General features: G+C 28.6%; 3 protein-coding genes and 1 long non-coding RNA gene across 6 annotated transcripts in view; 2 read left to right on the top strand and 2 right to left on the bottom strand.

Moving 5' to 3' along the window:
- Lost (methenyltetrahydrofolate synthase domain-containing protein lost) overlaps window positions 1-6005 on the bottom strand; it is a 30645-nt gene extending 24640 nt beyond the window's left edge. The window contains exons 1-5 of one of the 3 annotated variants that reach the window (XM_072895198.1): window positions 5592-6005; window positions 4965-5350; window positions 4463-4809; window positions 4152-4392; window positions 3613-3904 (exon numbers count right to left, since the gene is read on the bottom strand). In XM_072895198.1, the coding sequence (XP_072751299.1) occupies window positions 3613-3904; window positions 4152-4392; window positions 4463-4809; window positions 4965-5350; window positions 5592-5607 (1282 nt within the window). In that variant the 5' untranslated portion in view covers window positions 5608-6005. Of the gene's footprint in view, window positions 1-1706; window positions 3905-4151; window positions 4393-4462; window positions 4810-4964; window positions 5351-5591 lie in introns of those variants that run through there. The other 2 variants (XM_072895200.1, XM_072895199.1) reach the window with 2 other exon arrangements.
- A 508-nt stretch (window positions 6006-6513) lies between these two features.
- Window positions 6514-9417, top strand: Idh3b (isocitrate dehydrogenase [NAD] subunit beta, mitochondrial). Its single transcript, XM_072894657.1, has 6 exons — window positions 6514-6641; window positions 7425-7484; window positions 7547-7756; window positions 7915-8306; window positions 8419-8608; window positions 8751-9417. Exons 1-6 carry the CDS (start codon window positions 6600-6602, stop codon window positions 8979-8981), a joined length of 1125 nt encoding a protein of 374 aa, XP_072750758.1. The 5' UTR covers window positions 6514-6599; the 3' UTR covers window positions 8982-9417.
- A 630-nt stretch (window positions 9418-10047) lies between these two features.
- On the top strand, window positions 10048-11670 carry Sec20 (vesicle transport protein Sec20). Its single transcript, XM_072894788.1, has 3 exons — window positions 10048-10365; window positions 10554-10968; window positions 11055-11670. Exons 1-3 carry the CDS (start codon window positions 10285-10287, stop codon window positions 11240-11242), a joined length of 684 nt encoding a protein of 227 aa, XP_072750889.1. The 5' UTR covers window positions 10048-10284; the 3' UTR covers window positions 11243-11670.
- LOC140667100 (uncharacterized) lies at window positions 10556-13587 on the bottom strand. Its single transcript, XR_012046938.1, has 3 exons — window positions 13239-13587; window positions 12088-12181; window positions 10556-10673 (listed from the first exon to the last, which is right to left on the bottom strand). It is a non-coding gene; the product is annotated as an uncharacterized lncRNA (long non-coding RNA).
- Window positions 13588-13720: the final 133 nt, after the last annotated feature.

Genomic DNA, 13720 nt, shown 5'->3' with positions numbered 1-13720 from the left:
AACAATTGCATAAACGAGATATCGTTGAATCACATCCTTTTTAGAAAGAAGATGAATAAATTCCGACATAATTGCATTTGTAAAATCTACTGTAAACCGGTATGAATCAATTACCGTGCAATTATTGAATCCACGTTGCAAATAGTGAATAATGATTAAATTATTAGCTTGTACTTTTAAAGCTTTTATGCAAAAACCAATTGTACGTGTTTAATAAAAATCATTTTTTTTCTTTGCTCTTTTAATTAATCATAACAAAAATCAGTTCATGAGAAAAAAAATTACGTTTTTGGTGATAAAAAATTCTTATATATAATGTGTGAAGAGAATTTTCTTCTATTAAACGTAAAAGTTAAAAATTTGTATATTTTTTAATATTTTGAAGAATCTAAAAAAATTCAGTCAAATATATTATTCTATTGTAGGAGTCGATATTCTATTGTAAGAATATCGACTCCTACATACACAAATACGTATAAATGTAGAGTATATATATATATATATATATATATATATATATATATATATATATATATATATATATGTTAGATTCTTTTTCTGTACATCTACTTATTTATTGAAACAAATTCGAAGAATATAGATATTAAATTTTATTTAAAAAATTAGGTATTAGTGTTCCACTCTTTGGAACATACGTTTGTGCTATCTATTGCGAAAGGAATAACTTTTCGCTGAATAATGCTGAGAAAATGTCTATACAAATAGATGTGGTTCTTAGAGAACGGAGAAGGGTAACGAACGGTAGAAAACGGTAGAGAACGGTAATCGTCGGCCTCGCTGTCTTCGATGGAAAAATCCAATAGAAGATAATGCAGTTTATTTTCTAGAGGTCGATGTGAAAGCCTTAGCAGTCTTTTGCGCAATAAAGACACAGTTAAATAAGAAAATTCAACCTAATAAACTTCCGCTTTTAATTACCTTTACGCAAATTAATCCTTTTGCAGAGAATGAGAGCCGTCTCTTCGCTAGAACTAGGAGAGACCTAAAAAATGTAATTGAGAGAGATGTTTCTTCCCTAGAGAACTAGAGAAGAGACTTAAAAATTATAATTAAGAGTCTCTTTCTAATGTCTTTGCAAAAAAAGTTTACACTCATTTTTTTGAAAAAATATTCCACAAGATGAAACAGGTTCTCATATATTTTGATTACATGCATGGCAAATGGTTAAAATTTTACTTTGTCGAGTTAAATGAGAAAAGTTATGATCTATAAATGGTAAATTCTTGCGAAATGTTTATGGGAAAATTCAATCGAGACTAATGTAATTTCAATCGCGAACTCGATAGAAAACGAGAAGCGTTTCGTGACGACCGTCTTAATTCTCTCATTTCTCGCTCCTCTCGATAAAAAAGAAAACAAGCCGCGTTTCTTCAAGGAAAGTAATTATTGCCACTCGTTAATTACATCTTCCAACATAGAAAATAATCGCAAACAAAAGATTGAGATCTCGATGAAAAAGTTACTTATGTTTGAGTTGCTTTAGCTTACTTTCGCTAGCTTTAAGATGAAACTGTTGCGCTTTGCCACGGAACTTCATTTATATTTATAAAGGAAGACAAGCATACAGTAAAAGAGAAAGAGAGAGTAAAAATATTTGCATCCTGTTTTTGGGAATTATCGGGAGATATTATGGATATGGCTATTTGAAGGATATAGTAGAATATAACCATCATCACAAAGCAAAATTGCTAAAAAAAATTTCTTTTATATATGCAAGATTTATGTACATTTTATATATTGTATGGCTAAAAGTAATCATTATTAGCATGATCATCACATCACTATTAGAAGTATATTTAGGAATAATAAATCATATTTGTTAATATCACAAAGTATTGCCGTTTCTTCGCTTTTCGGCCGATACGCAAGCACCACTAGTATTTCCCTGTTCAAATAATGACAATACATGGAAGACCGCAACACGCCTATAAAGCGGTTCTAGAACATGTGAAAATATGTTTGTATCTATTTTCTTCATGAGAATATGTGTTCAGAAAAATACTTTTTCTTTCTGTGTACACGAAGAAATGTTGATTTGCTTCGAATATCGCTTACAAATAATACTTAAAGCTGTTTTCTCCAACGTCTCAATTAATTTTAACCTCGGTTTAAATGATATCTTTGTTCTTTTTTTATTCAGATAAGTTCTGAATAAGAGGCAAAGATTTAGTTTAAACTGAAATTAAAATTAAGCGGACATTGGAGAAACCAGCTCTAAAACTATTGTCATCAGTCTATGTTCTAATGTTAATGATTGCTATCAAATATTATCGTAGATATGCATTCTACTTACATCGATTAATTTCAACTTATATTTTTGCAAAGAATTAAAAAATTTATCCAGCAACAATTATTAATTTTTGCTATTCTTTGAAGAAATATAACAGTTGATATATCTATCTATGGCATGAAACTTTTTATAAGTCACATCATGAATCTAATATATCCTAATTTAAAAATCAATTAAAAAATATATATCTTCGATATTTTATTAATGTAATTCTGGACTAGAAAAGATTAATCGTTAAAAAAATAAAAAAATGTTTTGTGTTTTTAGATTGCATTAATGCATGTACCGATTTAAGTCTCAAAATATTTTTATCTGTTTATCTCTTGATCTATTTAAGTTTGATCTATTTAAGTTTTGTATTTGCTATGTTTCTCCACAGACAAACTATCTTATACTCCTAGATATCTTTGATCACAGATTATTTTATGCGCAGTAAAATTTGTTGAAAAGTTACTCGATATTTTCTCGCACATTAAATGTCTTAATATGAAAATAGTATAAATAAAATCATTAGCCAAAAATATATGCAATTATCTGTGTTAATCATAATAACTATTAATATTCGCACTGCACCTGGTATATATATCACATCTCGGTTTGTCCGAACTCGTCATTATCGACAGGCTATCTCAGTGTAATATAATATTTGCAAAACTACTCCCAGTATATAAAAGCAAAGTAACAATAACATAATGTAAAATATTGTTAAGAAGATATGTTTATAACGTAAATATATCATTTGTAACTCAAAGCATTTAAGTTAATATATGTAAAAAAATTATGTCCCAGAAATCGCACAATTTCTTTCAGCTATGACTTTTTAATAAATTAAAAAAACTGATTCTCGTGAAAATTGAAATTAACATTATATTATTTATTATATATTCACATATATATTTAATTATAGTTTACTTTTTTGTTTAATTTATTAATAAATTTTAAACCAAAAATAAGATAAAAAAGATTTAAAAATACCAATTTACAAATTACAATTAAATATTTGCGCTCTTACAAATAGAACTCCTTAGAATCTATAACCGATGAGAAATGCGCATTATCTGGAGACACTACATGTATATATGAAATTATTAAAAAAAAATTAACTTAGGGAAGGTATACATATATATATATATATTCGACATCGAATGATGTAAACGTCCAAAAACGATGTAAACTACGTAATTATATGTAGTTCCCAATAAATGACATTTAAACAGTCGTCACATCAGTAATCTCGATTCTGGAAATCGGTTTCGCGGGTTCTACATGTATAAAACCTTCCTCGTTATTCATAAACTCACCGATTCGAAGCTGCTGTAAATTTGCCACAATTGAGTCTACCTGAACTGGCTGATCTGGTAAAGCAGTCTCACTCCTGAGTTTGCTAAAGTGAAGATAGCAAATGCCGCGATAGCCTTGCCAAGTTATTTCACTTGGCTTAATGCCACGTTTCAACAGAGCATTTTTCAAATCTCGAACTCTCACCCCGGACGAGATGTTCGACAGCTTTAAAGAGAAGTCGATATGCGCTTTCGTTCTAGCACGGAGATTCTTTCGTCGTCGAGGGGCACTCTTCACGTTTTCCATTTTCGTCTGTAACACACATAAGTAAGACTTATTTGTAAAAACTCTGTCTAAGAAGTATTATAGATGAAGTATGAATAAATAAATGATAAAACATTATTTTTTATTAATTTCACGTGTGATTTATTTTCACACAGAGCAGATTTTAACGTAAAAACATTTATTTTATCAGAGAAATTCAACTTTAATTCGAAGAATCTATCATTAACAGAAAAGATAGCAATTTTGTAAAATTTTTATACATCAAAGTATTTACTTCGGCATTAGAAAAATTATTCTCTTCTTCAGCTTTTGTTTTCTTATAAGTACGTTTTCGTGGGAAACGTGGCTTAAGAATTTTATCTTTGGCACCTTCCACAGTAGAATTTTCCAGATTAGATGCATCTTTTTTTATATTAAGATGTTTCTTGTTTTTGGGATGTTTAACACGATTTTTTATATATCGATACGTCTCGATATCGGAATCAACTTCCTTCAGAATTACCATCTTGCCATCTCTGCAGAAGAATAATCATGTATTTATGCGAAATAGTTCATTTATCATGATTCAGGCAACTTAATGCATACTTTTCATCCATCTCTTTGAGCTGCTGTAATACCTGCATGGTTTTGAGTTTTCTTTCACTGAGCATATGCCACAGTATGCCAGATGGTTTCTTTAATCTCGGCTTCACGAATATAGTCTGTGTTGGTGTAACAATTATATCTACTGGCACATCATATTCTTTAAATAATTGTGGCGGTAAATAATCTACGATTTGACAATCGTGTACTGTCGTGATAACGACTGTGTTTTCTGTTATCGTACCCATTCTCATCATCATCGCAAATTCGAGATCCGCGAAACCTTCTCCTTTGCCAAGTCTGTATCCATCTTGACTGACACATACAGATCCCAACACAATAAGGTCTACCTGAAGAAATAGCACATATTCAGATAATTGTATTATAATGAAATGTTTGAGAATAATTTATTATTGTATTTTTAACAATTATATATGTGATGTTTATCAATTAAATTATTTTTTATAATTAAACACATTAAATTATAAGACCTAATAATAATTACCTTAATATTAGAATCCAGTCCAAGTGGTTTACCTGCTTGCTCTAGGCCACGCATAGAAGCCAGTGTTTTTAGTTGTTCTTTTGTTGCACCACCAATTGATGTAACATGCAAAAATAAGCCAGATCTTAATCTGGGAATAGGTACAATAATTTCCTTGTTAGCCTCCAAAGCTAAAAATCGCACTGGTTCTTGTGGTTTGTCCGGATTTATTTTTATAGTTTTTGCTTTCTTAAATTCATCCAATTCAGTTAATCGCTGCGCTGCTTCCGCAGCACCCTTGAAGTTAGGGATACGTTTGTATATGTTAACAGGAAAATTTACTAATTCATTTTTTGCCATAAAATCCCACACCTTTCGACGAAAACTTGATTTTGTTATCTCCTCAGCTATAAGAAATTATTAACATAGTGAATAGAACAAGACCAATCTTTAAATACATGTATATATATATATATATTTATATCCTCATTTAACAGCTTATAAAATAATTTCAAAACAATGGAATAAGATATATATACCTACATTTCTGAAATTCAAACAAGAATACAAAGATACGAGATTTTTCTTTTGACAGTTAGATCTAATTTGGATAAAAAAACATCTCTCGCGTTAATCGCAACTACTCACGTAATTTTTCCGTCATTCTGGTCGATCCACCGATGAAATCTTACAGAACAATAAAGATTCAGGAAAGATCCAGACGGTAGGATAACTGTATGATATCCCTTATAAAAATAGATCACACGATTTATCCCATTTATGCGCGGCTCTTTTTCGTCGTGTCTATTTCTACACGGCTACATGCTCGCAAACTCTAGAAGTCGTAATCCTCTAGGGATTAGGCTTTTCTTTATCGATACGAAATATATTGTTTGAAAAATGATTTCTTGTGCAAAATTGTCTCACTATCATGCAACAAAAAGTAGTTCCAATGTCTCATTGTATATGTCATTCATAAAAATGACATTGGTGATCAATGGACAATGAGAGTAAGTAAAATGAATCAGCTGATCCGTACTAGAGAGAGGTTTCTCTCTGTCCCCATATTCATGTGTAAACTAGGGAGTTAACAAATCGCCAACGCCAATCACGTGACTATTGGACAGTGACGGATGCCGCGTAATTGTCAAAAATTAGAATTATTCTTTCTTTTTCTATCTCCCTCTCTCTCTCTCTCTCTCTCTGTGAAAATTTTTAAATTGATATATTGTAGCCTCTTAAGAATATAAATATTTTTATAACATTAATTATACTTTTAAATATTTATATCATAATTGAATTTTTCATTTAGCGAATATTTGCTAATATGATTTAATTCTTGCTTATCAAATATTTATCTCATTCACTTATATATTAAAATATTATATAAAAAAATATATTATCTTTCTTTTCCTATACAGCAAATATTAGAATTTGTTATTACTTTTAAATATAATTTAAATTTACTTTTTTACTCATATGGACAAATCTTCTGACATTTTGATTATAAATAATTTATTGTAATAATTATTTTATAAATAAATTCAATATATGTTAAATCGACATGGCAACTCTAGGCGTGATTACACTCCTGTATGCGCGAGTGCGAATGAAATAAATCGTTTGGCGTTCAGCAGTTCAGCTCCGTCATAAAAAATGGCTTTACTCGCGAGAAACATCTGCAAAATATTTTCTCAGGTAATATAATATTCTTTCATGTTTTCAGAATTTCGTCTCACTTGTATTTGTGAAATATGGAAAAAATATACAACGGCAGTAGAGATGTTGACTACATTGTGTAAAAATAACGTGACATTTTTTGGCGAATAGACCGAAGAACTGCAAGGACATTGCATATTCAAGTATTTTTATTCGAAATACATTGATTTTCAACTTTCCATGTCAAAAATACGCTTATTTCGATATATTGCAAAAGCACTCTGTGAACACCTAAATGTGAATTTATACATATCAATCTGATGAACGAGTAACCAGTTCCAAGCTCGCTTATTGTGTTATTTAATCAAGACAATTATGTTATTCATTGAAAAAGAGCAATAAATTTGACGTAGTTTATTTTTTAAAAAGAAATTAATTATGAAAATTGAAAAATACAATTATATGTAATACAAAAATATATTCATATTTGATATTGAAATAAAATACTGATTAATATTAGTTGTATCATTAATTTAAAGATTATTTTAACAGACCTTAAAATTGAAATATTTAAAGAAATATTTATATATTCAAGAAACAGATATGTAACATACTAATTTAAATTTTTCAATATATAATTACATTTATATATTCATTATGTATATAAATTCTACCTGACACACATATTTGTATATTTAAAGACTACATCATATTTATAATTTGTTAGTTTATATATGCATATAAATTTTATTATATATAAACAATATTGTTCATATTGTTGTCATAATCATATAAAAAATATAATTCATTTTGTGTGCACAGGCTGCTCAGAAGAACAATATTAGGACTCTACATGTAGGAGTGATACGACAGCAAGAATTAGTAAGTATTGCTATTCTCTAATTGACAATTAGATACTTGTATCTATTGATAATTTCTTTCAGACAGTTGAACAAGAAGGAAAGTTGAAATGTACCTTGATACCGGGAGATGGTGTTGGACCAGAACTTGTAGTTGCAGTTCAGAAAGTGTTTACAGCCGCAGATGTTCCTGTTGAATTTGAACCCTATTTCTTGTCTGAAGTGAATCCAACTCTGAGCGCTCCTTTGGATCAAGTCTCTAATAGTATCGCTAGAAATCGAGTTTGTTTAAAGGTCTGATTACACACATCTTATAATCTAATGATATTATTTTATATGTCTACAGAGTTTATAAAATATTAAATATATTATATTTCAAAATTTAGTTAAAGAATGTGTATAGAAAAAAACTAAAAGATAATAATTTTGTAACATTATTTTTTATATTACAGGGTATTCTAGCAACTCCAGATCATTCTATGACAGGAGAGTTGCAAACCTTGAATATGAAACTACGAAAGAGCTTGGATCTATATTCGAATGTAGTACATGTAAAATCTCTACCAGGTATCAAATCACGTCATCAGAATGTAGATTGTGTTATCATCAGAGAACAAACAGAGGGAGAATATTCTGCATTGGAGCATGAATCTGTTAGAGGAGTAGTAGAATGCTTGAAGATTGTAACTGCTACTAAGAGTCAACGAATTGCAAAATTTGCCTTTGATTATGCTGTAAAGAATAATCGCAAGAAAGTTACATGTGTTCACAAAGCTAACATAATGAAACTCGGTGATGGACTTTTCCTTAGGTCATGTCAAGAGATTGCCAAAATGTATCCTAGGTATAGCTAATAATTTTTAAATTTTTTCATTACCTATTGTCTGACTGTCTGAAATATTTGTTATAAAAAATTATTGCAAAATTTTTTATATTTCTATTTCTTAATGAAACAGGATTACATTTGAAACGATGATTGTCGACAACTGCACTATGCAAATGGTCTCCAATCCACATCAGTTTGACGTTATGGTAATGCCGAATCTGTATGGAAATATTGTGGATAATCTTGCATCTGGCTTAGTCGGTGGTGCTGGAGTCGTCGCTGGTGCGAGTTATAGCGCCGAGTGTGTCGTTTTTGAACCGGTAATCATACATATTTGGCTTTATTTGTGCAATATAAAATTTATATTTGATACAATTATTATGAGAAAAGAAGATAACTTTTTATTTTCGTTAATTTCAAAGTCCACAAAATTATATTACTAAACTGCATTCTCTTTAATAGGGTGCAAGGCACACGTATTCTGAGGCGGTCGGTAAGAATGTTGCTAATCCAACAGCGATGTTGCTGTGTGCGGTAAAACTGTTGAATCATTCAAATCTTAAACGCTACGGCGAACAAATCCGGGAAGCATTGAACCGCGTGTTGAATGACGGAAAAGTGCTTACAAAGGATCTGGGCGGGCAAAGCTCGTCGTCGCAATTTACCACCGCTGTAATAAACAATTTGCGTTAACGATACTTGTGTAATATAGTACAAGGACATATAAAGTCTCCACTGCAAACTCATTTTCTTGAAATTATCTAGAATATCTGGAATGACTGTGTAAAGTGTAGTGCACCCATTATAGGGTATAGCTATATATATAACTTATGCAACATATGTATATATATACATATAACATACTATATATATAACTTATAGAAATATGAAATTTTTGTAAAATTGTGTAATTGTATAGGAATATATATATAATGATGTATATATTCCTATCTGCAATAGAAATATATTGTACGTTCTGTGAACAAAAAGAATTTAAAGTTCATTGCACATTGCTGGTTATTCATACATAGAAGTTCAACTGTGACGTGCGAATGCATAATTAATTTTATAATAGTATGATACATGAATTGTATTTATATCTATATGTATTAAATTATGTTACCTTATACGTCCTGTAAAATTACAATCAGTATCCATTAATTCAATTAAATAATATAAATATATAAACATGTATAAATTTTCAATTGTATAGTCTATTCTATATAGTCCTATTTAAATAAATTTAAAATTATATTGAAATGAATATATGCATATAATTGTTGCATTTTTCATCAATTTTCATAATTAATTTCTTTTTAAAAAATAAACTAACTTGCTCTTTTTCTATAGATAATTGTCTTGATTAAATAGCTCAATAAATGAGGAGCTGATCACTTGTTTTAATTAATATGTATAAATTCACATTTAGGTGTTTACAGAATGCCTTCACAATATATCAAAATAAGCACGTTTCTGACATGGATAGTCGATAATCATTTCTACTGCCGTTATATATTTTTTCATAATTCACGAATACAAGTGAGGTGGAATTCTGAAAGCATAAAAGAACTAATGAACTACATATATATTATGCTACACATATTTTGTTTATTAATTTATTTTTCTTTATATATACTATATTATATTTAATTATATATTTATCTTTTAACAATAAAATACCTAATTATAAAAATTTTTATAGAATTACGAATATATCCCCCCCCCTCTCTCTTATTCAATAATTATTTCTTTCCTCGTTTATAATCCCTTTTGGTATTCTGTCACCGATCAAGTATCTTTGTCGGTTTTGTTTACTGATAATAAATCATATTTGAATAAAAGTATATGAACATATAGGGAACCCGTTGCAGGATTCTGCATTTATCATCTGCATCAACAGCTGATCGAAGCTTACGTCTATTCATGCTTCAAAAATCATATGTATCTATACACATTACATATACGAAAAGTGATATAAAACAAATAATTTACGTCAATGGATCCCGATAATTATTCGGTGGATTTAATATGCCAGGACATTGTTAAATATCATCTTCAAATTAATGCTTTAATACAAGTATATATCAGTAATAGTATATGAGATATAACCTATATAATTTTAGCATTGTATTAACTTATTGCAAAATAATTATATTGATAATAATATAAGAAATATATTACGAATTATATATATATATATATATATATATATATAAATTAATAATTTACATCTCAATTAATAATTTACATATTTATATTATACAGGATATACAACAATGCAGTGGGCCATTAGAGATCCTCGATGAGCTCAATGCAGAGGGCAGAACCAAAATAGCAGTTTTGAAATCTTCCATTGAACGATTAGCGTCTATTGCTGAAACCGAACTAAATGAGAAGGAAAAAACTGAATTGTTACTTGCAGTAGATAACTATAAGGAGCAGCTAAACACTTCTCTAGCAGCCTTCCGCAAGGCCAATGTTGTTAGTGCATGTGTTATAGACAAACTAGCAAGAGAAAACTTATTCTCCATGTCAGAAGAACAACAGAATGCTCTTCGTAAACGACACAACAAACAGAGCTTGACTCATGCGACTAGTCAAGTAACAGATAACTTATTGAGTATTTCGAGACACCTAGCTGAAACAACTCAGAGAAGTGCTGATACCTTGGACACATTATGTATGTATCTTGTTATATTACTTGAAGATAAATATCATTAATTCTAAATGATAAATATATGATTCTATAAATTATCATTGTTTCAGTAATATCTTCAGACAAAGTTGGTAGCACCAAGGATGAGTTAGAACATCAACAACAGGCAATAGTACAATCGGGTAAACTCTTAGGAAAATATGGAAGACGGGAAGTCACTGATAAAGTTTTGCTCGCATTGGCATTTGCCTTTTTTCTTGCCTGTGTATTTTACATTCTACAAAAAAGACTATTCTGAATATATATTAAATATTTAGAATAATATGATGTAACTATCTCTATATAGTATATAAATTCTATAATGTAATACATATAATGTGATAAAAAAGAATCGTGAATGAGTAACACATCCATATATATATATATATTGAACATTATGAGAGTTTTACATCAAAGTCTATTTGTATATATTTCAAGAATGAACCAGAAGCATTATATATATATAATATATTATTATATACCGTGCAGAGAGAGAGAGAGAAAGAGAGAGTTATATAGTGTGTAAAAAGTATGTGTGGACGAAAATGAATTTTATTTCATTACATGGTATAGCAGAGAGGACATATAGTTTATGTATATAATTATTGATCACAAGAAATTGTCTGAATTTTATTAGAAATTTTCTACATTGATTTTATAGATAAAAATAAAATCTGTAAAATTTGTTCATAGTACTTAGATAAGAATAAACTTTCTATTGAACAATGGATAAAAATATTTAATACAAGATTGACTATATTAACGAATAAATAAAGAAATTAATGTAAATAATATGTATCACATATATTTGTGTATTATATGTTTTATAATATATTAAAAGATTTCTTTCTATATTTTTTATTCAAACTTCAATAAAGAAAAAGAATTAGAAACTATAGTTTTTTTTTGCAACAATGAATGGTATCTTATTAGATTTATATTTATTATTTTTATATAAAGATAGGATTCCCCTATAATTTTTAAAATGCTATATTATAATGTTTACTATCTGATAATCAAATTGGAAATTCACATATAATAGATTTGATGCAAAGAAAAGCTAGCATATACAAAATTAAAAAGAAATCGATATAAATAACTTACCTACATAATAAATTGACATGACAATGAATGCTGACAATGAACTTGATATTTGTGTAGAGATCTCCAAGTCAATAGTGCTCTCAATGACGGTCACCTGTACATACATACATTGAAATTAGTTTTTATATTAAAAATTATTTCTTTCAAAAAATTCAATTTTTGTATCATTTTGTAGCATTTTATTGGGTTTGATAATATATACAATAATTGTACAGTAAGTTGAGGGAAGATTGAAATAATTTTACATATGTTTTGCTCACAACAGAAAATTATTTAGATTCCATACTTAAAGTTTACAAAAAAAAATATTAAAAATATATAGAAAAAAAAAGAAAAAGCTTTACCAAGTATTATTTTTATTAAGAACTATATTTGACTAGAACTATATTGATATATTCTTTTATTCTATATTTATCTTAATAATATATATCAAAGTAGGATCCACGCAATTTAAAAAAAAATAAATATCTATTAAATCAAAAGTTTATAAAACTTTTAATAAAAATAAAATTTTCACTATAATAATAATGGAATTCATATTTCATGTTATTTTAAAACAATCAATTATTAGATGTGAAAAAAATTACTTGATCCTTATCTTTAAAATTCTGATCTATTATATATGTATATCATGTGCCATAAATATATATTAAATAATTTATTCAAACATGAAACATACTATTGCGTTTATTCGCAATCTTTCGCAATTATTATTATTCGCGTCTATTTGGCTCGATTAGCTTTTTGCCGGATTATTTGTACGAATATTATCGGAATCTGGAATTTGCTTCTTTATGATATAACGGTCCCATAGAAAAAAGAAACATGCTACACAAGCGCGCGTAACAAGTGGAATGCATATTGATTCTGAAACAGAATTTATAAGGAAAATTTTGAAGACACGTAGACATTAGACATAATCAAAAAATCTATATAAATTCGATTCTAAATGTGCACTTTAAAGATCGATAGGAAAAAAGGATCTAATGGCCCCCGATTATCTCAATCAAAAAAATCGCTCGATTTTTGCAATCTGAAATTCCGATCTAATACGTAATAGAATTACTAAATAATCTTCCAATTTATTCAGAAGATGATATTATTGCGAATAATCGCGTCAATTTGGCTCGATTGTCTCTTTGTCGGCTTACCTTTACGGATATTATCGGAACCCGGTATCTCTACTTCTTTACGGCAAGATGCTCACGCCTCCCGCGCGAAAGAGGAACATAACGCCAGAAGTTTCGGCGCCTTTTTTCTGATTGGTTATATATTACGCGCGCTTTTTTACAGCGATTCTTACATTTATTTTTCGCGCGAGATTTTAATTTTATTATTAGATTAGAATTTCAAATGGCAAAACTCGAGTGATTTTTTTCGGTGGAGAGTAATTAGACCATTAAATTCTTTTCTTAAATAAACAAAGTATTTTTAATGTCAAATAAAGTATAATCGATTCCTTCGTAAAATATTAATAAAAACGACACTTAGCATAATGTATATTCAATTATAAATATACAAATAAACATACAATAATACAAATGTAATAATAAATTCGTTTCTAAATTTACAAATAGTCGAAAAATCGATAATACACACATATATATATAGATAATTTTTATCTCTGAAATTC

Source organism: Anoplolepis gracilipes, chromosome 6 (genome assembly GCF_047496725.1).
Source record: "Anoplolepis gracilipes chromosome 6, ASM4749672v1, whole genome shotgun sequence".
Taxonomy (NCBI): Eukaryota; Metazoa; Arthropoda; class Insecta; order Hymenoptera; family Formicidae; genus Anoplolepis; species Anoplolepis gracilipes.
This window is presented reverse-complemented; position numbering and strand designations above follow the sequence as displayed.

Bases quoted from the DNA above. Each gene is read 5' to 3' on its own strand.
- Idh3b (XM_072894657.1), top strand. From the start codon at position 6,600: ATGGCTTTACTCGCGAGAAACATCTGCAAAATATTTTCTCAG. The intron at 6,642-7,424 runs GTAATATAATAT...TTGTGTGCACAG, and splicing joins TCTGCAAAATATTTTCTCAG to GCTGCTCAGAAGAACAATAT. The intron at 8,307-8,418 runs GTATAGCTAATA...TTAATGAAACAG, and splicing joins ATTGCCAAAATGTATCCTAG to GATTACATTTGAAACGATGA.
- Sec20 (XM_072894788.1), top strand. From the start codon at position 10,285: ATGGATCCCGATAATTATTCGGTGGATTTAATATGCCAGGACATTGTT. The intron at 10,366-10,553 runs GTATATATCAGT...TATATTATACAG, and splicing joins AAATTAATGCTTTAATACAA to GATATACAACAATGCAGTGG. The intron at 10,969-11,054 runs GTATGTATCTTG...TCATTGTTTCAG, and splicing joins TGATACCTTGGACACATTAT to TAATATCTTCAGACAAAGTT.